Source organism: Anastrepha ludens, chromosome 6 (assembly GCF_028408465.1).
Source record: "Anastrepha ludens isolate Willacy chromosome 6, idAnaLude1.1, whole genome shotgun sequence".
Taxonomy (NCBI): Eukaryota; Metazoa; Arthropoda; class Insecta; order Diptera; family Tephritidae; genus Anastrepha; species Anastrepha ludens.
Window position 1 is genome coordinate 26,573,429 of NC_071502.1, and position 23,784 is coordinate 26,597,212.

The 23,784-nt window shown below is 36.4% G+C and overlaps 3 protein-coding genes across 4 annotated transcripts; 2 read left to right on the top strand and 1 right to left on the bottom strand.

The window, feature by feature from the left end:
- Positions 1 to 1,226: 1,226 nt before the first annotated feature.
- LOC128866086 (uncharacterized) lies at positions 1,227 to 3,340 on the top strand. Of its 2 annotated transcripts, none has more exons than XM_054106583.1 (4): positions 1,227 to 1,636; positions 1,696 to 1,763; positions 2,343 to 2,836; positions 2,900 to 3,340. In XM_054106583.1, the coding sequence occupies exons 1-4, from the start codon at positions 1,354 to 1,356 to the stop codon at positions 3,102 to 3,104; spliced, it is 1,050 nt and encodes a 349-aa protein (XP_053962558.1). In that variant the 5' UTR covers positions 1,227 to 1,353; the 3' UTR covers positions 3,105 to 3,340. The 2 variants fall into 2 exon arrangements, with proteins under 2 accessions (XP_053962558.1, XP_053962559.1); XM_054106584.1 differs by lacking the exon at positions 2,900 to 3,340 and having other exon boundaries at positions 2,343 to 2,582; positions 2,647 to 2,734.
- Positions 3,341 to 4,797: 1,457 nt separating this feature from the next.
- On the top strand, positions 4,798 to 10,235 carry LOC128865750 (5'-AMP-activated protein kinase subunit beta-1). The gene is made up of 4 exons (XM_054106067.1): positions 4,798 to 5,217; positions 5,279 to 5,956; positions 9,439 to 9,669; positions 9,739 to 10,235. The coding sequence occupies exons 2-4, from the start codon at positions 5,312 to 5,314 to the stop codon at positions 9,883 to 9,885; spliced, it is 1,023 nt and encodes a 340-aa protein (XP_053962042.1). The 5' UTR covers positions 4,798 to 5,217; positions 5,279 to 5,311; the 3' UTR covers positions 9,886 to 10,235.
- Positions 10,236 to 10,401: 166 nt separating this feature from the next.
- Positions 10,402 to 21,821, bottom strand: LOC128865749 (phospholipase ABHD3-like). Its single transcript, XM_054106066.1, has 7 exons — positions 21,504 to 21,821; positions 21,258 to 21,427; positions 20,854 to 21,191; positions 13,937 to 14,020; positions 10,999 to 11,129; positions 10,764 to 10,929; positions 10,402 to 10,702 (listed from the first exon to the last, which is right to left on the bottom strand). The coding sequence occupies exons 1-7, from the start codon at positions 21,597 to 21,599 to the stop codon at positions 10,494 to 10,496; spliced, it is 1,194 nt and encodes a 397-aa protein (XP_053962041.1). The 5' UTR covers positions 21,600 to 21,821; the 3' UTR covers positions 10,402 to 10,493.
- Between the last annotated feature and the right edge of the window lie 1,963 nt (positions 21,822 to 23,784).

Below are 23,784 nucleotides of genomic sequence, written 5' to 3' on the forward strand. Positions count from 1 at the left end.
ACAAACTATTATGTGAGATGGCTGCATAAAAAATGATTAAATTTCAATCAAAGTCGTATCCAAAAGTCTCACAAGTGGCGTAAAAATTCGGATATTTCTCAATATATTCAATATTTCCTCACTAATTAGCTAAGAAATATGTATATTGAAAATATTAGTTGTTGTAAAGTTGCAAATTTGTTTATTGAAATGATAATATAATATTTGGTTTTTTTTGTCGATATTCTATTGCTTTTAATGTTACCATCAAAATTTTAAGGGGGTATTCTAGTCTAGAGGCCCGAATTTCGAGCATTTTTTGACGATGAATAAAAAAAAAGCTATTGATATTTTTAAGATACATTTTTTTATCATTTATTTATTCATATATTAGGAGCACACAAAATAAATTTGAAAAAAAAAATGAATTTTCATGGAGTTATGCGTCCTTGAAGTGGAAGGGGGAAAAAAGGCAGTGTCCCCGTCGTCACGATTTCTACCCTTGTGGTCATCTGAAAAAAAAAAAATACAAATTCTTAATTAATATGAATGTCATTATCGTATGAACCAGAAAAAACGGAAAAAAAAAATTTTTCCATAAATTGGCGGCTACTCAAAAAATTCAGGTCGATTTTTCTCTTATTTTTAAGCTTTCTGAATTGTTTACACATATTAAAAAATTGATATTTCCAGTTTTTCGAGCTTCATACGATAGAGATATATTTAAGGAATATTCATGACAAATTTCAAGCAAATCGGTTGATTAGAACTTGAGATATCGACCGTATCGAACGAAGTAGTTTCGAGAAACACGCGTTTGAATTTCGCCGTCCGCTCAAACCAGTCTAGCTGTCGCGTCACTAAAATAGTTGTAATTTCGAAAATAATTCGAATTTTGCAAAATCCTTTTAGGGAAATATTTTTGAATACCTAAACTATCGAATTTTGAAAAAAAAAAATTTCGATTTTTTCAAATTTCTAGACTAGAATACCCCCTTAATTTACAGCAAAGCAAAAAGACAAGCACTCATTCATTCCCATGGCAGCCGGTTCTACGTTACCGAAATGACTCGAGTTTTTCCCAACCAAGGGCTGCCGCCCCAGTAAACTAGCCATGCCAAGGGAACCGTTTATTACCAGCACTCACACCAGAGTAGAAAGAAGAAGAGTGTTTTTACTTGTTTTTGGTACAATGTTTGTAACGAAATCTATTGTGAATGCATAATGATATCTTTCATAAATATCAACAAACGCTATTTTCATAGTACTCGAATTCTTCTCCAACACCTGTTTTGTTCGTTTTTTACATATTTTTCCTCGGAGTTTTTAAGCTATTTTTTAAATTAAGTGCCTTATATTTAGAGCGTATTTATAATGTACAGCAATAAAATACATCCGAAATTGAAGTCGATTAGCGTATTTTCCATGATGGAAATTTGTGGAGACAACACATCTGCATTGTTGTTTTTAGAAGAGTCGGGCTTAGTACCTTCAAAAAAATCAATTCCTCCACAATGTTGCGGTATTCCCATGAAAGTGGAGAATGATATTCGCAGAAAATTGGGCTGGATGTGGCGCTGCAGATCTTCTGTAAGTAAAGGAAGCGCTTCGAACTGTCGTAAAATCTTAAACCCAAGCGATGGATCCTTTTTTGATGGTAAGTTCTTAATATCAAATACCTTTAAAAATATTTTACAATGGTAATGTGATTTCTAGGTAAATTTTGTCATATTTCGATCTCTGATGCACTAGCCATCTTATTTTGCTTCGTAATGGATGTGAGGGTGAGTGGTTGCTTGTATTTTTCATGCAATTTCATCATCAACAATTTTTCAAATGATTTCATTGTTTGACCTCCCGTTTCTAATGGTGATGTAAACAAGTTTTTTTTGTTTTTTTTTTTACTATTAGGCGTATTAGCACGACATATCGAATTATGTTGATCTTGTTGTCAACTAGTATTGGTCCGTGATTCATCATTTTGATATGCATCTCTTAATATTATATATATATTGAGTGACGATTACAAATATTTCATCGAGATTTCAAAATAAAAATGTTACCACAATTACGAAAGTTAAGTAGGTATGTAAATGACTGTGTTATCTTAAAACAAATTCTAAAAATAATTGCAACATAAAAAGATTAAAGCAGTTTATATAACCAACAGTAACATATAGTAGTAGAGTACGATAACATGCAGTAGATTATTATTTTGCCAAAGGCCTAGTAAAATGGTGTTGTCCATTCATATTTCGTAAAAAATATTAGTTTTGCATGCACTAATTCTACCATATATGAAAAATAAACTTTTGTTTGCTAGTTAAAAATTGATATGTTCTTTCATATGTCTCTTTCAATAGATTATTTTTGCACTGAAACATTTGAATGCTTATCGTCAGCGCAAAGGTGATGCAACGTCTTTGAGCACTGGGACTATCACTGACTATTATAGCCATTGCCGAGAGGTGACAGAGATCATCTCATCGCATACTGATCTCGAGCTGGGTAATTTAGGCAGAATAGTCTTATTTGATGAAACATTTTTAGCAAAACGAAAGTACAATCGAGGCCGATTTAGCGAAGAGCTGACCATTAATGTGGTAGGTCTATTTTGTAAGGAAGATAGAACGGGACTCTTTTTTAAAATTAATCATACGAGCATAGAGAACTTGTGGCCGTATATCGCCGAACTTGTAGACCAACGAAAGCCACAGAACGATGTCTTTTCCGACGAAGAGGAAAGTGATTATAGCTTGGAAGACGCCTTTCATAAGGGAAAAATTTTAAACAGTGTTTCCTCAGCTAAGAAGACACCACCACTCAGTCATCAAAATATGGGTGCAGCCTTTTACAGGTACCTACAATTTTATTTTTGTAGTTTTTATACGCTTACGATATATATATATTTTTTTTGTAGACGCCATTATTTGGCGAAATTTGAAACCGATGGGGAAAGAATAACGACATTCCTTCAACACATAAGAGAAGTTTATCCCGGATATCAAGGTGGTGTGTTGAAAACGGGACTATTTTTGAAAGAAATAGATCCAATTTCTGAAACATCCGCCTTAAAAAAGAGAAAACTGGAAGAAAAGGAGGAGACGGAAATCGTGATAATTTAATGATTTGTTTACTTTAGCACAAGAGAATAGCAAACCTTATGTATTAACTATATTTGCAATTGTATAACTGAATGCAATTAATTTAATATTTACAAACTACTTAGTAAGATACATTTAATTAGCTAAGCATTACTGTTTTCTATTGAGATTATGTTTATTAAATTGAGAACAAGTTATTAAAAGAGTACCTGCCTCAACGCAAATTACATGTGTTTTGTGTTAAAAAGAATATATTTGATCATGGCAAGCTCCCAAGGCTTAATTATATCCAATGGTTTTATTCATTTTCTAGAATTCGTAATATTACTAATGCTACTTTAGTTTTCTGATCTTTTGCTTGTTAAGATACAGTTTTTTGAATCAGTAAGAAAGGAAAGAGATCTGATGAGATCTACTTATAAACAGTTTTTTCGGGATATTGTGGTTCGATTTGATCCAAAAATCGATTTTTTATCTGGCGATTCTACGATCTCTACATTTCTTGTTTAAAACGTTAACGGCGAGTTTATTTTGATTACATTGCATTTGATGCAGTTGCTTTGTTGTTGTTGTAGCAGAATATACATTCCCCAAACGTCTACGGGGAATACTACTGGAGTGACAGTCCATGGTCGGATATAAATCAGGGTCGTCCCGGTAACGTAGAACCAAGATGGATTTAATAAGGTGACAGCATTCACCCAGCAATAAATTCGCCTTGGTTTTACTTATATGTGTTTGCTGTCACCTGTAATAAATTCGCCTTGCGTAGAACCGGCTGTCGTGGGAACGCAGTTGCTATCATCAGGGTTGCTTTGTTTTATATGTACATGCATACTATAGGGGGTTTTTGCTGCATGAGAATCGATAACTATGGTTTGACTGCTCAGAATGGTAAACTGTGTTGACGTTTCTGTTCAGGAGGGTTTGGCAAGTCGCCACGAATTCTTTAACACGCGAACAACGGAACCGATTTGTAGAAATTTACTTTGAAAAAAAAAAAAACATGTTCGCGAAGTTCATTGAGCACTGGTGGCATCGTTGGTCCTTATTTCTTTCCAAATATGGAAGGGGCTGCCGTTACTGTTAATAGCGAGTGCTATCGAAATTCGCTGACGGTATTTTTGTTTCCACAAACTAATCAGCTAAACATCGGCGACATTTGGGTTTTTTGGAAAATGTAACGAAAATTGGACGGATCGAATGTCTAGATTGTAATATTAAATTATAAAATAAAATAAAATTCATTCCAAAAATATTTCTGTTTTGTTTATCATTTATCTTAAAAAATGACCGATATATTTTTTTGGTTGACCATTGTACAGATTTCTAGGCATTTAAATTATCCGAAAAATGTATTAATTGGATCAGAAGATTCTTCATCTTCTTCATATTAAACATACGTAAACCAACCGACCTACTAATATCCAATACTCTACCAATTTTCCTTCACTCCCGCGTTCTGCAGAAAACGTATCTGTGTACCCTTGAAAGAATGAATGAATAAAAATGACGTTGTGTACTCTTAATAATCATTAAAAAATTTCTAGATGTGCCGATAGACATACCTTATAAATTTTAATATGTTTATTATTATTTTATACAATCCAATTCAAAATACTAAATTGAAAATTATTGTAATTGTGCAACCCTGCGTTGACACCTTTGCAAAGGTAAACAAGGGGAAAACAATACGATGGTATTCGTGAAAACTGTTCGTAGAATTTTCTTTCTGTCAGTTTTGTTTTATACGACCCACATATTATAAAAATACTATTAAAACATACAATTTCAGTTTAGATATATATATTTTTTTATAAAAAGGAACGAAATTCTAAAAAGGCTTGTAAAAGTGCGGATTATTCAATTTGCACGATTATTCGAATTGAACAAAGAAATTAACAAGTGCGGAAGTATTTTCAATAACTTATAAAACCACAACAACAAAAGTAACAACAAAGCCTTCCACGAGTCATCGACATTGAATATTAAGAAGAAGCTATCATCGATAGCACAGCCAAAATAGTGCCAAATATATGTAGAGACGAAATTGCCAAAAACACACAGACGTCCATGTTTATCAAAAAAGTGCAACAATTTTAACAAGTTCCTACGCATAAATCTGCTTTTATACGTACATATTCACCGCAAGTCTATCTCGAAATATTTCGGATTATAAAAATTTTTTTTTATAGCTAAAAGAGGGGTGGTGGTGTCCGTTTACAGTTATGGGAAATGCAGGCAGCACCAGCATGCATCGTGAGCGCCATAAGTCCAGCGACCTGTCAACACCAAACTCCCCATTTCGAGAGATGCCCGGCCGTGGCGATTCTGTTGCATCAGCTTCTGGGGTTGGTGCGGTCGGTGGTGTTGGCGGCAGTAGTGTACAAGCTTTTACTTTTGACAAAAACATTACAAATGACAAGAACGTGCGTTCAGTCTTGCTCGGCGGTTCCTCGCAAGAAGACGAAGATCAACCGTATTATACGAAGCCCGTCGGTAGCGCAGCTACTACAGACACAACCGTCACACCCACCCCGCGCAAACGCGCTAATACTGTTTCAGAAGGCAGTTCTACACCGCTACGCAACAATTCTGGTAGTACTATGTCTGTGAAGGAAGCAGCAGCTGATTCCAATGACGATAAAGAGGAGAGCTCCACCGAGGAGCTACCTAGGAACTCGGGATTGCCCACTGTCTTGCGCTGGGATGGAGGCGGTAAGAATGTTACAATTTCGGGCACGTTTTCCAAATGGAAGCCCTTACCTATGGCACGTAGTCATGGAAACTTCGTGGCTATTATCGACCTTCCAGAGGGAGACCATCAATATAAATTCTGTGTAGATGGCGAATGGAAGCATGACCCGAAATTGGTAAGTGTCAAAGCAAAAAAGCCTTAGGTAACATTCAGTATTACTGTGTAGTGAAAAATCAATATCCAGTAAATTACGCACATATGTGAGTACTTTATATATGTATGTACATGTACAAATGGACATATTTAGATGCTTGAATGAGACGCAATAATGATGACGTGATATAAACTAATTGACCGTACCCGGTGTTATTGTTATTGCTGCTGATTATTACTGATAGGGGTTGAAGGAGCTCTGTTGTGCAATCGCTTTTAAAATGTACTGGATAACACTATAAATTTATACTAATTAGTGAACACTCCTCTCAGTGGATATGATATTTAAATAATGTGTGTGTGAAATATAGAACTTACATATGTATATACAAAAGGTACACAAGTACATATGTATGTAAGTTAAAAGTGAACTCGTGTTTAGGGTAAAAACAGGGAATTTAACTTATTTGCTTCTAACTGCCGGACCTTTGATCGCTTTTTATTTACATATTTTATTTTTTATTTACATACTGCTGTTGATTCCATATACCAAGATTCCAAGTATTCTATTCGCAAAGCAAAGTACTAAGCTGCATCTACGAGTATTTCTTGTGTTTATATTTCATTTCATTAAATAGAGATAATAAACTGAAATAGAGAATGAAAACTAGTGATTTTGCTCTAATTTCTCTTCAATATGTGTGTATGCGTGTACTATGTCTCGTTTAATGAGTCGCACGATTTGTTCAGATTAAGGTTTATCTGGCGCAGCAGATAGGTACCCATAGTTTCTGAATATACTAGATTTTTGACATGGATATTTTTACACGTTTTATTTTTTTAAATAGAAACGACTAGCTTAAGTTTTCTTCAGCTACCTTTTGCATGATTCCACGAAAAAGTTTAAAATACTGCTAGTATCTCCTCTGCAACACCTTCACAATGAAGCTTTCATGCTCCCGGTCAAGGAGCACAGAAAAATGATCAGCAAGCAATTCCTGTTAGGGTGTTTCCGCAGGAATCACCCCTGCTATTTGATTGGACAGCATACATATAGACAGACATTAAACTACATTCACAGGGAGACTTTTATCACCTTCAAACTACCACCTTGCAGACGAAGAATTTCAGTTGCCCTGTAGGATCTGCTTAACTTTGGCTCAATTACGGCCTGAATATTGTAGCAGGTTAAACCCCTATTTATCCAAAATCGACCCTGACATATTCCATTTATGTCCGGCATGCGAAGGTACCGCGTACGATACTAACTACCTATTTACATGCCCATTCACAAATCCACTCACCTAACACCCCTCTCCCTATGGAACCAACCTATCAGAGCAGCACGTTTCCTGGGCCTACCGTTAGTTGAGTTAGGCGATGGCGATTTGTGACTACACCGCATTGGCAGGGACTAGTGACTGCTACAACAACAACAACAGCAGCATATTTCTGATAAATGTCTCTGTCTCCTTTGAGTTGTGTTTACCACTTGTAAACAATTATTTGGACAAAGCCTTCAGTAGTATACCAAATGTTTTGAACTGATATTGGAAATTTTATTGCGTAAACGAAAATGAATTCAACTTCTTGCTCAATAGAATTAGACATTTGAAAAATTGCCAAATTCACTTTTTCGTTCACAAAACGCAAAGACCAATGACAGACCACTTAAAAATGTTATGTTTTCATATACATATGTATACTTGTGTACTTGTATACATATATTCGCGAAATTTAAATTGTAAAATGACATTTGAATATGATTATCCAGTCACAAAATGGCTACCCGATTACTATAAAAACAAACAACTGCTGCATACTCGTATATGTAGGTGCAACAACCTATCTAAAGAACCTGTAACGAGTTTAAAAATAAATAAAACAACAAGAAAATTCCGCTGAAATTAATATACTTCCAAGACAACATAAAAACATACACAAAATCAAACGATTATTAACAAACGACCATTAACAAATATATACGAATATACCAAAAAAGAAATATAAACCATTCATTCAATACAAAAATGCTTCAACATAATTTAAAAAATAAGACTATAGAAACCATAAAAAACAAAAAGCTGCAGTCTTTACAGTTAGATGTCCCTGGCGCTTCGTTGATTTTCACCCCGTCAATTTAATTAAAATTAAAAAAAAGAATATGATTATCCCTGTGTACAATTTTCCACAGAACATAAATTTATATATTATGTACTTGTGGTGAAGTAATTTTTGAGTTGAATTTCTTACCCTTGTTACTGCCCAAAATGAGGAACGGGCCAGGACTAAACCTTCTCTATGAATTTACGTTCTCTGAATTTTCTACATAAATATTTTCGTTTTTCCGTAACAAGTCCTACGTGCTAGGATATACTCTTCTGCTTTTTAATTGGCGCGATAACCGCTTATGCGTTTTTGGCCGAGATAGTTATAGTATACTATTTTATCGCTTTTCAAAATGTACTAAACGCAGACTTCTACTGATTCCGATATAAAGCAAATGTGACTGGTGTCATTCCCTCATTTATTTCAATATGCCTCCCTAAGTAAAATTAAGGCTGTCGGTTCTATTGGCCTCTGGTGACGGTCAAGCATTGTTTGACAAGAACTTTATATGTGTGCGTGTCGGGTGCTTGACGCTAATATCTAAAATTTTTGATTTTTACCGACAACAAGTATGTGTGACACGACGCCACCCGACTGCACTAACACATACAAAGCGCAGTCAAGCATGCTGTATCGTCACCAGAGGCCATATGAAACCGCAACGACCCGGTTTCATATCCGGTCAACGCCTGTCACTTCAGCAGTGATCCTCGTATATTTAATTGAAAAACTCTTTATTGAAATAAAAGAGCGATACGTACAGGGTCCGGCACTCGAGGTGTAACCATTTAAAAAGGTCATACATTTAGTTTGGAAAATTACTTTTATTCAATTCAAAGAAAAAAATGTGTGTAAATAATATAAAATTAAGAATCAATTTACTTTTGCTCGATATGATCACCTTTTGCCTTGACTATGGCTTTGAAACGGTCCAGAAACCAATCGCAAGCTGCCCGAATGTGATTTGCAGGTATTTTGGCCCACTCGCGGACAATGGCCTTTTTCAGCGCCTCGAGACTGGTGAATTTTTTTTCTTTTATCAACTTTAGAAGCATTTGTTACACTTATAAAATATAAAATGAATTTTTATGAAACTGTCCTCAAAGCCTTGTCCTTTGCTTCCTTTTTAATGTCCTTCATAATATGATTCCAAAAAAAGTGTACGTATTTTGATTTCTTAAAAATACTGGTTGTTTCATTATTTGTTTCGCTGACGTATGCATGTAGGTATATACATTTTTGTGACGTTCTTTTGCACTAAGTTCAGATATGTCGTTGTTTGCCTGAATTTTTTTTTACCGACGTCAAATTGAGATTCACTACTTTTATATACACAAAATCATGAGAAGTTCATTAATTTAATTCTAATACGTTATTTTTCAATAATCTTTCCAGAAAAGTATCGAAAATGATGATGGCATCAAGAACAATTTGGTTTCGGTGCGTCAGTCGGACTTCGAAGTGTTTCAGGCACTCGCCAAGGACAGTGAAAATGCGCCAAATTATGCAGAAAGAGAGTACTCACAGGAAGTGCCACAGCCCAAGCCATGGGAGAAGGTTTCTGGGCCACCAGTGTTGCCCCCACATCTACTGCAAGTGATACTTAACAAAGACACACCATTATCGGTGAGCATTGCCATTCAACTGTTAATAATTCAAATATATATTATGAAATACAAACTTTCGTTATTTCAGTGTGAGCCAACATTGCTTCCAGAACCTAATCATGTTATGCTTAATCATCTGTATGCGCTCTCTATCAAAGATGGTGTTATGGTGCTGAGTGCAACTCATCGCTATCGCAAGAAATATGTTACCACTTTGCTTTATAAGCCCATATAATATGGTAGAACACGTTTAATATAATATACGTACGTAGGCATAGCTAGTGAGACAATATTTGGCCAAAGGTGTATATTGTTTAAACTATACTCGTATATTGGAGATCCCAGATTAGGAGCATATTTCAGAGTTATTTTCATATTGCGTACAAATACTAATTATACAAACATATATTCATCAGCAACATAGAGACTCTAAAAAACTGATCGTGGATTAGGGTATAACGTGCCTGATGTATTACTAATGTTTTAAAAACGGTTATTATGTATATGTGTTAGTATATTTAAAGAACATAAATATTACTAAGCGCATAATTGATTATATAAAATATTTTATTTTGTTTATACATATATTATTTAAAAAAAATCAAATAAAAAAAAAATTAAATATAAAAATATTACAAAAAAAAAAAAAATTAAATAAAATATTAAAAAAAAATTAAATAAAATATTTAAAAAAAAAATAAATAAAATATTAAAAAAAAAATTAAATAAAATATAAAAAAAAAAACACAAATATTAAATCAATATTTATTTGAACATTATTTCCTGTTATTTATAAGAACTTCACCATCTCCTCCTATTAAATTAACAGAATTAGTTTGGTAGTTAATTGGTTTTGTTTAGTTGTTCTTTGAGCCTTTGAAATGAACCATTTTCGTCGAACAGAACTTTAGTAAAGTATTCAACAAAAAGTCTTTCCATGTATTGTTCCCTTCTAAAAGGCCACCAGCCTTCGAGAAAGCCGATATGGCCGCCGGTTTCCGATAGAACCATTGCTACATTTGAACTTTTCTCTACAATTTCTAGCGGCAAAGCTGCAAAATATAGGATAAAAAATAATTTAAACATTAGCAAATGTCAAAATGTAAGAAGTACCTTGGATTGGTTGGAATATATCGTCGGCGGCACAAAGGCACAGAAGTGGTATAGAGACATTTCCCAGCTTGTTATGTAATTTTGCGTCTTCGTAACATTCTTCTAAACTGGCAAAGACTGAACTTTTCACTAATAGGTTGTTTATAAAGGCACCTAATGTTTTACTCTGCGTATATATTGACACTTACATATAGATTTTTTTTTGAAAAATGAAAACTTTAAATTTATGACTTACCGTTAGCACTAAGTCTACATCGATATTTGATCTCCTTAAAATCGAATAATGTTTGAACAATTTCAACACTTCCCGCATCATTGAATGATTGAAGATCTTATTGAAATAAGGCTTTTCCAAATTTATTACACCTAAAATAAATATTCAAAAATTACTTTAATACATATATATTTTTGTTTTGTAAATTAATTAATTTAATTAAATGCAAATTATTCCGAACTATGTTTTCCAAAGTAGACATGACTCGAGACGCGATGTATTGGGTTGTCTAGAAAAAAATTGCCGATATTTTAAAAGAAAATAAATACATTTTTATTAAAACTTCTAATGAACTTTAATCAATTATATATTTTCCATTTTGTTCGATAACCGTTTGCCATCTTTCCGGCAAATTCATTATTCCGCGCTCATAGAACTTCTTGCCTCTATTTGCAAAAAACTGAACCAAGTCCGATTTTATAGCCTCGTCATTGCCGAAAGTTTTACAATTTAAGGAGTTCCGCAAAGACCGAAACAAGTGGTAGTCTGACGGTGCAAGGTCAGGGCTATTTGGTGCATGCATCAAAGGTTTCCAGCCAAGCTCTCTCAGTTTTTGGCGAGTGACCAAAGATGTATGCGGTATAGCGTTGTCTTGATGAAATATGACACCCTTACGATAGATCGCTTCTCGTCGATGGCTGCATTCAATTTGTCCAATAGTTGGCAGTAGATGCCCGAATTAATCGTTTGATTCCTCTGAAGCAGCTCAAAATACCTATACCAAATCCTTCCAGTTCCACTAAACTGACAGCATAATCTTCTTTTGGTGAATATCAGCCTTTGAAGTTGTTTGTGGCGCTTCACCATGCTTGGACCATGATCGTTTTCAAGTGACGTTATTATAAACAATCCATTTTTCATCACCAGTGATAATTCGCTTCAAAAACGGATCAACTCCTTTGCGTTTAAGATGCATATCACAAGCGTTGATTCGGTTTGTTAAATGAGATTTCTTTCAATTCATGTGGTACCCAAATATCAAGCTTTTTTACCAGTCTAAGACTCTTTATATGGTCCTGAATGGTTGATTTTGGTATATTTAACTTCTCTCCAAATCTCACGCAAAGTTACATGACGATCCAATTCGATTAAAGCCTTGATCACACCTTCAGCGGCATCACTTGGCCGACCCGAACGTGGCTCATCTTTAAGTGAAAAATCTGCAGAACGCAATTTGATAAATCAATTTCGACACTGCCTTTTTTTTAAGCTTTATCACCATACAAATCACGCAAATTTTTAGCAACCTTCTCTGCGCTTTTTCCTTTATGGAAATATAATAATAAAGTAAAAATGACAAAATATAAACAAAAGTACGCGCACTTTTTTCTAAAGCAAGCTAAAAGTGACAGATAATAACTGTAAAAAGCTGTTCGAAACAATTATCAACGCCGTCTATATGTAAAATCGGCAATTACTTTCCGGAGAACCCAATATGTAGATAAAAGCGGAGAACGTCCAAAAAGGGTTATAAGCTCTTTCTAGGGTGCTAAAATTTCAAATGCATTTTTTGGAAAAACGTATTTCTTCTATGATGAATATGAGGAAAAAGATATTTATGCGTTTGATTAAGTTCAAGTCCGTTAACGGGAAATATTTAGTATAATGTCTATCGCTTTGAAAAAAAGGTTAAAAGGGGGGGATAGAGGGATGTACCCCCATCTTAAAACTGAAAACCGCACCTGCCGGAGGCTTATAGTTTTTAAGTAATTTAATGTTAAAGTTCTATAATTTAGCGAAAAGTTGGTGTTGCCATACACCTGAAAAAAAAACCAAGTCCGTGTGCAGGGATGTTCAGTGGAAGGTTCATTGTAAAACTGCAGTATTTTTTGCTGTAATTTAAAATTGAGAAATATTTTTGAAAATAAAAACATACAACGCATCGAAACTTAAAAACAATGATATTAAGCGTATCACAAAAAATAATAAATTAATCAAAAGCCAAAAATTACGGTTTATAAGTGTGTTGTATTGCTTCGATCAGTTTTACAAACGGGTCCTCATGCCTTTTATAAACAGATTTTCTCCGCAAAAATTCGATTATCATGTCTGCAAAACAAATAGGGTGGTCGTAGTTGTCTATTAATTGTCTTTATTAAAAAACTCACTTCTTTTAAAAAAAATAACCCTCATCAACCCAGCTCCGGCTACGCAATCCACAGTATTTTTGCGTAGAACTCCTTTCCGTGTTAAAACCATTGAACCCAAAATTAAAACGTCATATGCGTGTATTTAGTAAGGAGGCACAATAACCCCCATCCCCATCATTAACACTAAACTCAAATACTTAATTTTTGTTCATATTTTTGTTTTCATTTGCAGGCATCCGGCAACACCATACTGTTGTCATTCCAATCTTCTTCTTATTCGCGTTTAAAATTGTAAAGTGATTGTATGTTCAAATGCATTTGCATTTAATTTTAATCAAAATAATTCGAATATAAGGATAAAAATAAGTAAAAACACGCGTGTGAGTGTATATTTGGTGGATTTTAGTGAAGTGTAAAAAAATATATAGTATAATGTGGCAAATTATAGTGAAGTTCCCGAGGGCATTTTCAAGGCAAATAATTACGAAATTATTAATTCCCGAATAATTTGGAGTTATAAAGAGTGTTCCTTAACACCTCACTAACATCTCCACCAAGTTTCATTAATAAAGACATTATAGTTTACCAAAAATTGCCCAATAGACATTATTCTAAATTCCAGCCCCGTTAACCTCAAGATGGATTTTTTCATGACAACCGAACTTATTACTGAAAATAATATTTTCATAGAGTTCTGTTTACTTTGGAACGCGCATAGCAATCACTTTCGTATTCAACATTTTTCCTCTTCGAGCTATTTTTGTTCTTATTTAAATTAACACCAAACAATTAGAAATGTATACACCCACCAAATTTTATATCGCAAGGCGGTGAAATCATCATAGCAGCAGTGAGGTATTTACTGGCTTCTTCCTCTTGCGCCAAATATGCACCTAAAGATAATAATTAAATTTCAATAAGGCAAAGATTTTCGAAACTTAAATAATAAATTTTGTCGAGAAATATTTCTGTTGATTTTAGATATTTTTCACTCATGGATATTCGTCATCATCATTATTGGCTAGACAGCCCTGGTCGGGTCTTCGCCCGCTGTATTATATGCCGCCAATTGTCTCGGTTTCGTGCCTGTGCCCGAAATCCCAAGAAGCCCTTTTTCTACACCGTCAATCCATCTAAGCGGCGGGCGGCCGTTTCTTCGCTGTCTGTGGCATTTACCGAAGAGTATTTGTTGAGGTGGGTAATCCGTGTTAATCCGCAATATGTGACCTGCCCATCTCAATCTGTTGACCATGATTGTGGTTATCACAGATGGGTGCGCTTGAGTGTCCACATTTCACTACCATATAGCTAAATGGAAATTATAATTGAGCGATACAGTGAAATCTTTGTTTTTCTGTCTACATAGGAGGCGACTCTTTAGATGTTGACACAGCGAAAAATAGCAGCGGTTAGCCATAAGGATTCTGTGGCCGATTTCTGCAGAAATTTTGTTGTCATGATTAATGATTACTCCAAGGTATTTAAATTCCTTCACTAATTCGAAGCCATAGTCACCGATTTTTAGTATTTGGCCCACATTGTGTCTGACAGAGTCCGATGTAGTTGAAACTAGCGCCTTAGTTTTGGCTTCGTTTATTTCTAAACTCATACATTTTGCTGCTCTCTTAATATTTGCGAAGTCTTCTTTTCAACTCGGCAGCGAGGAGGCGATTATGTCTACATATGTCGTCCGCGTAAGCCAGCAATTGAACCGATTTAAACAAAATAGTTCCCTTTGTGTTTACGGCAGAGTCCCTGATGATAACCTTTTCAAGGGAAATATTAAAGAGGAGTCCGAAAGGTGGCGAACTCTCGCGACGCATTGTTCTGAACTCTTACTACGTTCCTTACATTCTGCTTGGTCGAGCGTGTTAAACGTATTAACTTATCGCGAATACCGAATTCTGCTATCGCTAAGAAGAGCTGGCTCCTAATTATGCTGTCGTAAGCTGCTTTGAAGTCTATGAAAAGCTGATACGTCGCCATGTCGTATTCGCGACTATTTTCTAAAATCTGTCTTAGTACGAAAATTTGGCGAATCGTTGATCTTCCCTCTTGAAAACCAGCCTGGTAGCTACCAATGAGGCGTTTAGCATGCGGTTTATGTAAGTCTAATGAATTTCTTTTTCCTCAACCACTATTAATTCGTACCCCAACGATTTCTTCTCGCAAACACCCCGTTGCAAAATTATAAACACAACACTATTTTTTACAAATATTAGTGCATGCTACAACAAAGATCGTACAAAGTTTCAAACTTTGTACAAAAGTTTTTAAAATTTTATAAAAACTTTAAATTTTTAACCAGAATTCCCAGAATTTTTCTGGGTGCGCAGTTTTTTTAAAGCTCACTGAATTTTAGTATAACAAAGTGCAAGCTTCAAGTGTAGTACAAAATGCTAGGTTATTCAATAAGTTTTGCGGTTCGATAAGAGAGGGCGTTGCTACTAGCCTCATTTTTTTGTTTTGTTATGTTGGTACCAAGGCGAATCTATTAAAGGTGGCAGATTTGTTTTTTGTTTTTCTTTCGCCGTGTTCATGTGGCTGTCAGCTCAGAATGAAACAAGGTGAATTCATTATTTGTTTTCTAGTTTCCCAATACTTTGGGACCCTTGAGCGTCAACACACCGCTGGTAGCGGACCTTCCACTGCAGAAAACATTTGTTAAACTCATCCGCCGGAATCGCGTTCAATTCGGCTGTCACAGTTTTTTGGATCGCCTCGATGGAGTCGAAACGCTTCCCTTCTGCTTACTTTTCAGACGCGGGAACAAGAAGAAGTCCGGAGGGGACAGGCCTGGGCTGTAGGGAGGGTGGGGAAGCACCGGAACCCCCATCTTGGCCAATGCAGAAGTGCAGAGGAAGGCGGTGTGCGCCACCGCATTGTCGTGATGAAGGGTCCAATTGTTGACGAGGTCGGGCCGAAGCCGGGCTTGAACGACTTGTGCCACCGTTTTACCTGGGCACTGGACAGGGATTGGTCCCCGTAAGCCTCCTTGAGTAGCCCAATGGTTTCGGTACTCGTTTTGTTTAGCTTTACGCAAAAATTGATCGAGTAACGTTGCTCCAACGATCGCTGCATTTTCGCCACTGCAAAATCCTTATACACTTTTAAAACAGCTTTCACGCGCGGAGCGATGTTGACTGCACCGCTGTTGCCAGCGAACTGGGACCGGTTCCTAGTGGAAGGGGAAGGTCCAACGATCATTTTCCCCCACCAGCCGATTCGGCTGATCGCTTGGAGGACGCTCCGCCCGGGAAGGCTCATTACTTTTCAATCAAACCCTGTACAACCCTTGAAGACGATCCACGTCAAGGACGTCCAAAAACAGCAACAACACCAGAAGTCGTAGAAAAAATACAGAATATATTTTGGAAAATCGTCGAGTGACTGAAAGAGATTTAGTAGAAGCCCCAGGATTCTCAAGCCCTAAGCAATATTTGGCTGAAGTACTGGGTTTCAGAAAACTGTATGCACAATGGGGATTGCATTCGCTAACAATGGCACAAAAACACATTCGCATGCAACTTTCTCAGCAACATTTAAAGCGTTTTCGGAGGGATAAAGTGGATTTTGTGTGTCGATTCATCACTATGGATGAGACAAGGAGCTATCACCGTGATACTAAATCGGAACAAGAGGCTAAAGAGTAGTGTGAATCTGGTTCTTCGGCTCCGAAACGAGTTCGTATCCAGAAATCCGCAATCGGCCAAGAAGGTGTTAGCATCAAGTTTATGGGATGCGAAAGAAATTTCGTTTGTGGATTACTTGCAAACTGGTAAAACAAAAAATTCTGAATATTATTTGTAACCTTTCAGACCAGCTGAAGGAAAAAATTCGTGAAAAAGACCCAGTTTGCAAAAGAAAAAAATTATTTTTCATGAAAATGCCGAATCTAACACGTTACAGTTCGAGATCTCATTAAAATCACGAAGCGCACGTTCAATAGGAGCATTGCGAGCATATTTTTTATTGAACTTATTTAAGTAGAAAGGAAGAGCATTACGAAGAATTCTGGGAAGTGTAAGAAAACTAATACTTTGAAGCACAAATTGGCAATCAATGTCGCCTTTAATAACATGGAAAACAAACGAGAGAGACAGAATCGTTTTTCTACTTTCCAAGGTCTACGGGTTGATCAAAAGCAAACGTATGCGTAAGATGGGATAGGATCAGAAAATTTTACTGATGTTAGTATATAGTAAATTTCAGAGACACCTTTTGTACACGTTCGATCCTGTTAATTAAAAATTTATGTAAAGGCGTCGTATTCCAACCTGGAGCGAACGAACACAGTAAAATATAATTTCAAGGCATAAGCGTGCATGAATTAAAGTTCGAATCGTTGGAGCATCCACCGTATTCACCATATTTGGTCCCCAGCAACTCTCATCTGTTTTCAGGCCTACAAAAATTCATGCGTAGAAAGCATTTTTCATCAACTAATGAGGTCATAACAGCTGTGGAAGCGTATTTTGCAGCCCTGCCAGATTCTCACTTCAGGGCTGGAATTCATAAATTGGAATCTCATTAGAATAAGTTTATTGATGTTCAGCGAGATTTTACCAAATATTTCAAACCATAAAATTGTGTTTTTCTTATCGAGCCGCAAAACTTATTGACTAACCTAGTACCGTTGATTTTTGGTCGTTTTTTTTTGTTGGCGGCACTAGGCTTTTTCTTCGAGCATGCACTTTGTACCTCAGTGAAAAAAATGAATTTGTAATTAATATTTGTGTACTTCAACAGACTTGACAACGCCACGCTGATATAAAATATTTGCCTTCTGCCGAACTTTGTTATTTCGTAGGATTATTAAAATTCAGTAAAAAGTGCTGAACATTTGCTCGCTTTATTGCGACGATGAAATCAACATAGTTAGGATTATGCGATTTAGATCAAATACTCGCATGTGCCGTTTTACTCGATTAAGTTTGTCTGTTCTGAAGGCAGCTTCACAATTTCGGGTTAGAAGATGTCCTCGCGCCTGCTCATTGTCGCCAGACTCTCTTAAAACCAGCACTATATATATATATATATAATTGGCGCGTACACCTTTTTTGTGTGTTTGGCCGAGCTCCTCCGAGTATTTGTAGCGTGCGTCTTGATGTTGTTCCACAAATGGAGGGACCTACAGTTTCAAGCCGACTCCGAACGGCTGATATTTTTTATGAGGAGCTTTTCCATGGCAGAAATACACTCGGAGGTTTGCCATTGCCTGCCGAGAGCGACCGCTCTTAGAAAAATGTTTTTCTTAATTTTGGTGTTTTCACCGAGATTCGAACCGACGTTCTCTCTGTGAATTCCGAATGGTAGTCGCGCCCCAACCCATTCGGCTACGGCGGCCACCACTATAGCCGCCCAAATTAGTTCGTAGCTGCATGACTCGCGACGTCTGTCCATTAGCGATGAAGTCTTATCTTCCTTATAATGTAAACTTACGAAGTGAGACGACGGTAGAGTCAGAACGAATTTCGGTTTTTCGATTGAGTCACTGCCAAAGGAACCTGCTTTTTATATACAATATTTTATATTTTATCCTACGCAGGATGGCTGGCGATCTAGAGATGATACGTTAGATAGTGACAGTTCTGACGAATATTACTTTGAATCTGATAAGACGGAAGATGGCGGCATTACTTCGTCAAGTGGAAGTGAAATCCGTGCAATAAGGTATCCACTCAGGCATTTCAACATTAGCAGTGATAGCAGTTTGTTTATAATTATTTTTTGATTTTATGAACAAATTTTCTTGTGTTAAATAAAACCTTAGTTTTTATAAAGTTCAACGTATTTATTTCCTTTACTGCGTACTCCAATACTTCTCGTCCTCAACGACACTCACCCATCGAGCGGCTCCGTCCCCAAAGGGCTGAGAAAGTAGTCAATATGCTTGATGAACACGGTATGTCAGGATTGGATTATGTGGCGGATGCGAAATAATCTTTCCTCCAAACTCAAGGTGCTTTTGTCTGACAAGTCCCGATACTTTTTCGACTTTGGTCGAGAATTTAACGTATTTATATTATAGCTAACGACATGAGTTTCCGGGTAGCTTACTAAAATTTAATTTTTTATCGATTTAAGGATATAACCTTCTAACCAACGATTTTTGGCCAATCTTCAGTTCCTAGATAATGGAACACCACGAATTCTGTGATTTTGTCGACATACCCGACAGAGCGTACATCAGCTTTGGCATCCATATTATCAAAATGGATTCATTGGAACAATCATATTCACAGTAAACATTTTTTTAGCAGGCTATTTGCCGACGCCGAACGGCAAATAGTTTTTTATGAGGAGCTTTTTCGTGGCAGAAATATAGTACACTCGAAGGCTTGCCATTGCCGAGGGGCGACCGCTAATAGAAAATACTTTTCTCTCATTTTACTGTTTCATGCACGGACATTGGAACCCACGTACTCCCGAATGGTAGTCACGCACCATTTGAAGAATTTTCTAATACAAGGTGAAGTCCAAAACAAACAAGACTGAACTTAAATAGAAACGACAGGAGCTTTGTTCTAATAACTTCGAGTTTATTTTTCCAAATTAGTCCCCTCTGGCCTCGATACACTGTTTCAGGTCGTTGACCGGAATGATGGCCTCTACGAACGCAAGACGTTTTTCTTTCATGGCCAAATGCAACTTTCCGAATAAGTAGAAGTAACAGGGAGTCTTATCAGGTGAATACGGTGAGTGATTGGTGGTTAAAATGCCATTTCTAATCTAACAATTAGTCACAAAAGTTGATCGATGCATTATTGTGCAATAAGTGCGAGCTTCCTTCTTCGCGGTATTCAGGGCGAATTCGACGAATGCGATGATACAAACGCTTCAAAACCCCAATATAGAAAATTGCATTGACGGTTTGACCCGTTGGCACGAACTTCTTGTAGACAATTCCCTTGGAATCATCAAAACAATTGACTGATTGTTGACTTCTCCAAACGCGATTTTTGTGTGGTGGCTCGTCTGGGGCCTTCCATTCGGCACTTTGACACCACGTTTCATCCCCAGTTACAATGTTGTAAAGGAATTTCTTCTCTTTTCTTTCCAAATCATCATCATGCGATGAATCGAGCTATTCAACTTCGATTCTATGAATTTCAACGATGATTTTTTCATTTTTGATAAATTTACGAACAATTTCGATGGAGTTTTTGGTGATTACTGATTTTGGGGGGCTCGTATGTTCATTGTCATGTCCTCATAACCATCTCTGAGACGTGTAAACATTTTTCATCAATTCAAATGTTTCGGTAAAAGTGTTAACCGGTTTTAAAACCAAATTTGATATTAGCTCTTTGTTCGAAACTCAATTTTGTACCGATGACACAAATATACTGACACTTTAGACGCAAATTCTTCGCTTCCACTGAACCGAATGTTACTAAGCTTTCACTGGAAGTCAGCTATGGGTGTAACTTCAAACGCACTGACTCATTAAAAAGATGGCGGCTTCAAAAACATTTTTATGACGACAGTCTTGTTTATTTTGGACTTCACCTTGTATAATATTTACCTCCATTAGAAATGTTGTAACCCACAAAACACTTTCGAAGAAATTTTTCTGAAGTATAATGACGTATTTGAATCGCCTTATAATATGACCAGATGCAATGCTTTATATGCGAGAGTACATTGTGGCTCACTAAACAACTTCTGGTGGAAAATGGCCAGAACTTATGGCTTGACCTAACAACTTACTCTTCTTACATACCCAACATGAAAGTGCCCAGAGAAAGGGCTACGCAACCAAGTTTACAATCTTTTGGCAACTTCTCATGCACATGACGAATCGCCTCCGCTAGATCCTCATAGCAATTTAGTGTGTAAAATCGCGGTGTTTTCAATGTTACACCGCCCAAGCCACGGTAATTGAACAAGACGACCCGTAATCCAGCCTTATTAGCGATTGTTGCTAAACTCCTTACATAGTCAGTTTGAGGTCCTCCAATAAGGCCGGGTATGAGTATAATGCAGGGTGCATTTTCACTGCATCCTGCCTCCAACCAGTGCAAGGCAAGTTCACCGCCATCTTTTAATTTTAGTATTTCCCTAAGAATTTAATTTTTTTTTATTTTTCTTTTAAATTTATTCGGCGATATAGTTTTATGATCTCACCGTCTATAGTTGATTTTGGGTAAAACTAATTGTCGAATCGCGTTCGCAATCAACATTTGAGCGCCCCCACCCAAGCACCAAAACGTTGGCCAATACTTTTCACTAATTGTGTGAACATTATAACGCAGAAACTCTTTTAGTGGTCCATCGGCGCTAATCAGACGCGGGCGCTGGAATACATAGCAGACGAGTATATTGCAGATTTATGAGTTCCTGCATTTATGTTTCAATCGGCAACATTCTCACCTGTACGACTTGAGTGAAATAGTAAAAGAAGAAAATATTAACTGCCGCGAAGAATGCAGGCCACCAAGAAATCGTATTGAGGACTTCAAAATACATCGCTCAAAGGCTTATGAATAGAATATTTATTTTGTTCAAATACTTTTTGTTCAAGTAACCAAACCACCCCACTACATAAACAAATTTCAAAACTAAGAGTTCGCGGCTTAATAACAAATCTTGTGCGAATGCGTAAGGCGTTGCTTGAGTCCCTTTTTACGATAAACAAAATTATAACTTAAATGCTGTGCTCAATCTTTCGATTTAAATCGGATACTGATTTAGAAAGTTCCAACTTACAAATGTGCATGGTTCAATATTACTCATATCGATTCAAATTATTACTTATGCTGATGCAACAGGAAATAGAGCAACTTTGTTGAGTAAATGCTGTGCGGTGCGTTGTAAACCCAACACACATTTTAATTCTTAAAGTTTTGTAGCCAATATACAGCCTGCGAAAAAATATAGCACAAAGAAAAATTCCATCAATTTTCACGAAAATTTCAAAGCATTTTCTTAAAGTCTTTTCTATCATAAAAAAATTGTTTGAAAATTTGAAGTGAATGCAACAAATACTTTTCGAGTTATTCAACAATTAACAAAGGCGCTCGGGCGCTCCGAAGCATTCGCAAAACATTAAATGCGTTTTTCTCAAAACTTTGTTTTCTGAACTGGTGATCACTGTAACTTACAAACTGCTTGGTAGATTTCAATAAAATTTATACTGCTTTTGAAAAACATAAAAAAACTCGTGCGTGATCGAAGGTTTTTTTTTCAAAAATTTCGATTTTTTTTTAACAATTAGTCGTCGGTTTTTTTCTCAAAAATCGAAAAATAAATCCTGAAACCGCCATATTGTTAATTTTGAAAAAAAACTTCGATCAGGCACAAGATTATCTATTAATAAAACTAATTTCTCTTGTGCGATTGATTTTAGATGAAGCCAAGGACTTTTGATGATCACCGCAAGGGACTTCTGGAGAAACGGGCTCCACCCAAACAGCGATAACTTTTCCAATTTTTAATTTTTTTTTATGAAATTTTGCTAAAGTCAATTCGTAATATGAAGTATTAATGCTATGTTTTTATTTTTGTTGATGTTTGGTTGTTCTGTAGTCTGACGCCATAAGTCACCTACGGTCCCATTGGTAAATAAATGCAGTTGTTGATACTTTCTATTGGCTGTGGTTTCTCGTTTCGCATCACAGAGAACCTTTTGTTGTTAATTTATTTGCAACGGGATTTCCGGGAATTTAACTCATACTTTCTCTCTCTGCTCAACTCCCAGCTCATTAAACAGGGATCTAAATTTTGTTTATTTATTAATATACAGACGTTATTCATTTAATTTCTGCATAGATAGTACATAAGGTGGCACAAAATTAATAACCCTATCGGAGGATCTATAATTTTTTCAAATGGTGTCATCCACCAATCCTATTTGACACTTGTGGAGTAGACAGCTGCCGAATAAAAACAGGCTACTTAAGGAGCGCCAGACTGGCTTTTCAACCATTTCAGTGGTCGCATAAAGGTTAAAATTAAGATTTCCTACGTTCAAAAGTTTTTTTTTTCTGGATAAAAAAGTTATTCAAAAAAAAATTGGATGATTAATTGTGCACATATAAGACCTAATTTCGTAGTAAAAAAAAGCAAAGTCGGGAATCTGGTCTGCCTCTCTCTCTGAGAAAAAAGCTAGCCCCTCGCCAACAATAGAATGTTTAAGTTTACCATCTCGCTTACGTTTCAAATAGAATTAACCTTCGACGATAGCGAAAACTTTTACTATTTTTGGTGGCATTACTGGGCCTCACTTATGCCTCAATGACGCTGAGGCCAATGTTGTAAGCAATGGAGTAGGTTTTGGAATTAAATGTGACCAACGAGGTTTTATTTGCAAGCATCGATAGCGCAAATCTAAATAAAGTTCGGTTGCAGCATCCGTTTATAAATATAAATGGCGCGTACACTCTTTCTGGGTGTTTGGCAGACCTTCTCCTCCTATTTGTGGCGTGCATCTTGATGTTGTTCCACAAATGGAGGGTCCTTTAGCTTCAAGCCGACTCCGAACGGCAGATATTTTTTATGAAGAACTTTTTCGTGGCAGAAATACATTCGGAGGTTTGTCATTGCCTGCCGAGGGGCGACCGCTATTAGAAAAAACTTTTCCTTCATTTTCTTCATTCGAACCTACGTTCTCTCTGAATTCCGAATGGTAGTCACGCTCCAACTCATTCGGCTA

Coding starts and splice junctions, on each gene's coding strand:
- LOC128865749 (XM_054106066.1), bottom strand. CDS start 21,599: ATGTATTTTGAAGTCCTCAATACGATTTCTTGGTGGCCTGCATTCTTC. Junction 11,130..13,936: donor GCCTTGCGATATAAAATTTG/GTGGGTGTATAC, acceptor TATTTATTTTAG/GTGTAATAAATTTGGAAAAG. Junction 10,703..10,763: donor TATATTCCAACCAATCCAAG/GTACTTCTTACA, acceptor TATATTTTGCAG/CTTTGCCGCTAGAAATTGTA.
- LOC128866086 (XM_054106583.1), top strand. CDS start 1,354: ATGTACAGCAATAAAATACATCCGAAATTGAAGTCGATTAGCGTATTT. Junction 1,637..1,695: donor CGATGGATCCTTTTTTGATG/GTAAGTTCTTAA, acceptor TGTGATTTCTAG/GTAAATTTTGTCATATTTCG. Junction 2,837..2,899: donor ATGGGTGCAGCCTTTTACAG/GTACCTACAATT, acceptor TTTTTTTTGTAG/ACGCCATTATTTGGCGAAAT.
- LOC128865750 (XM_054106067.1), top strand. CDS start 5,312: ATGGGAAATGCAGGCAGCACCAGCATGCATCGTGAGCGCCATAAGTCC. Junction 5,957..9,438: donor GGAAGCATGACCCGAAATTG/GTAAGTGTCAAA, acceptor TAATCTTTCCAG/AAAAGTATCGAAAATGATGA. Junction 9,670..9,738: donor ACAAAGACACACCATTATCG/GTGAGCATTGCC, acceptor TCGTTATTTCAG/TGTGAGCCAACATTGCTTCC.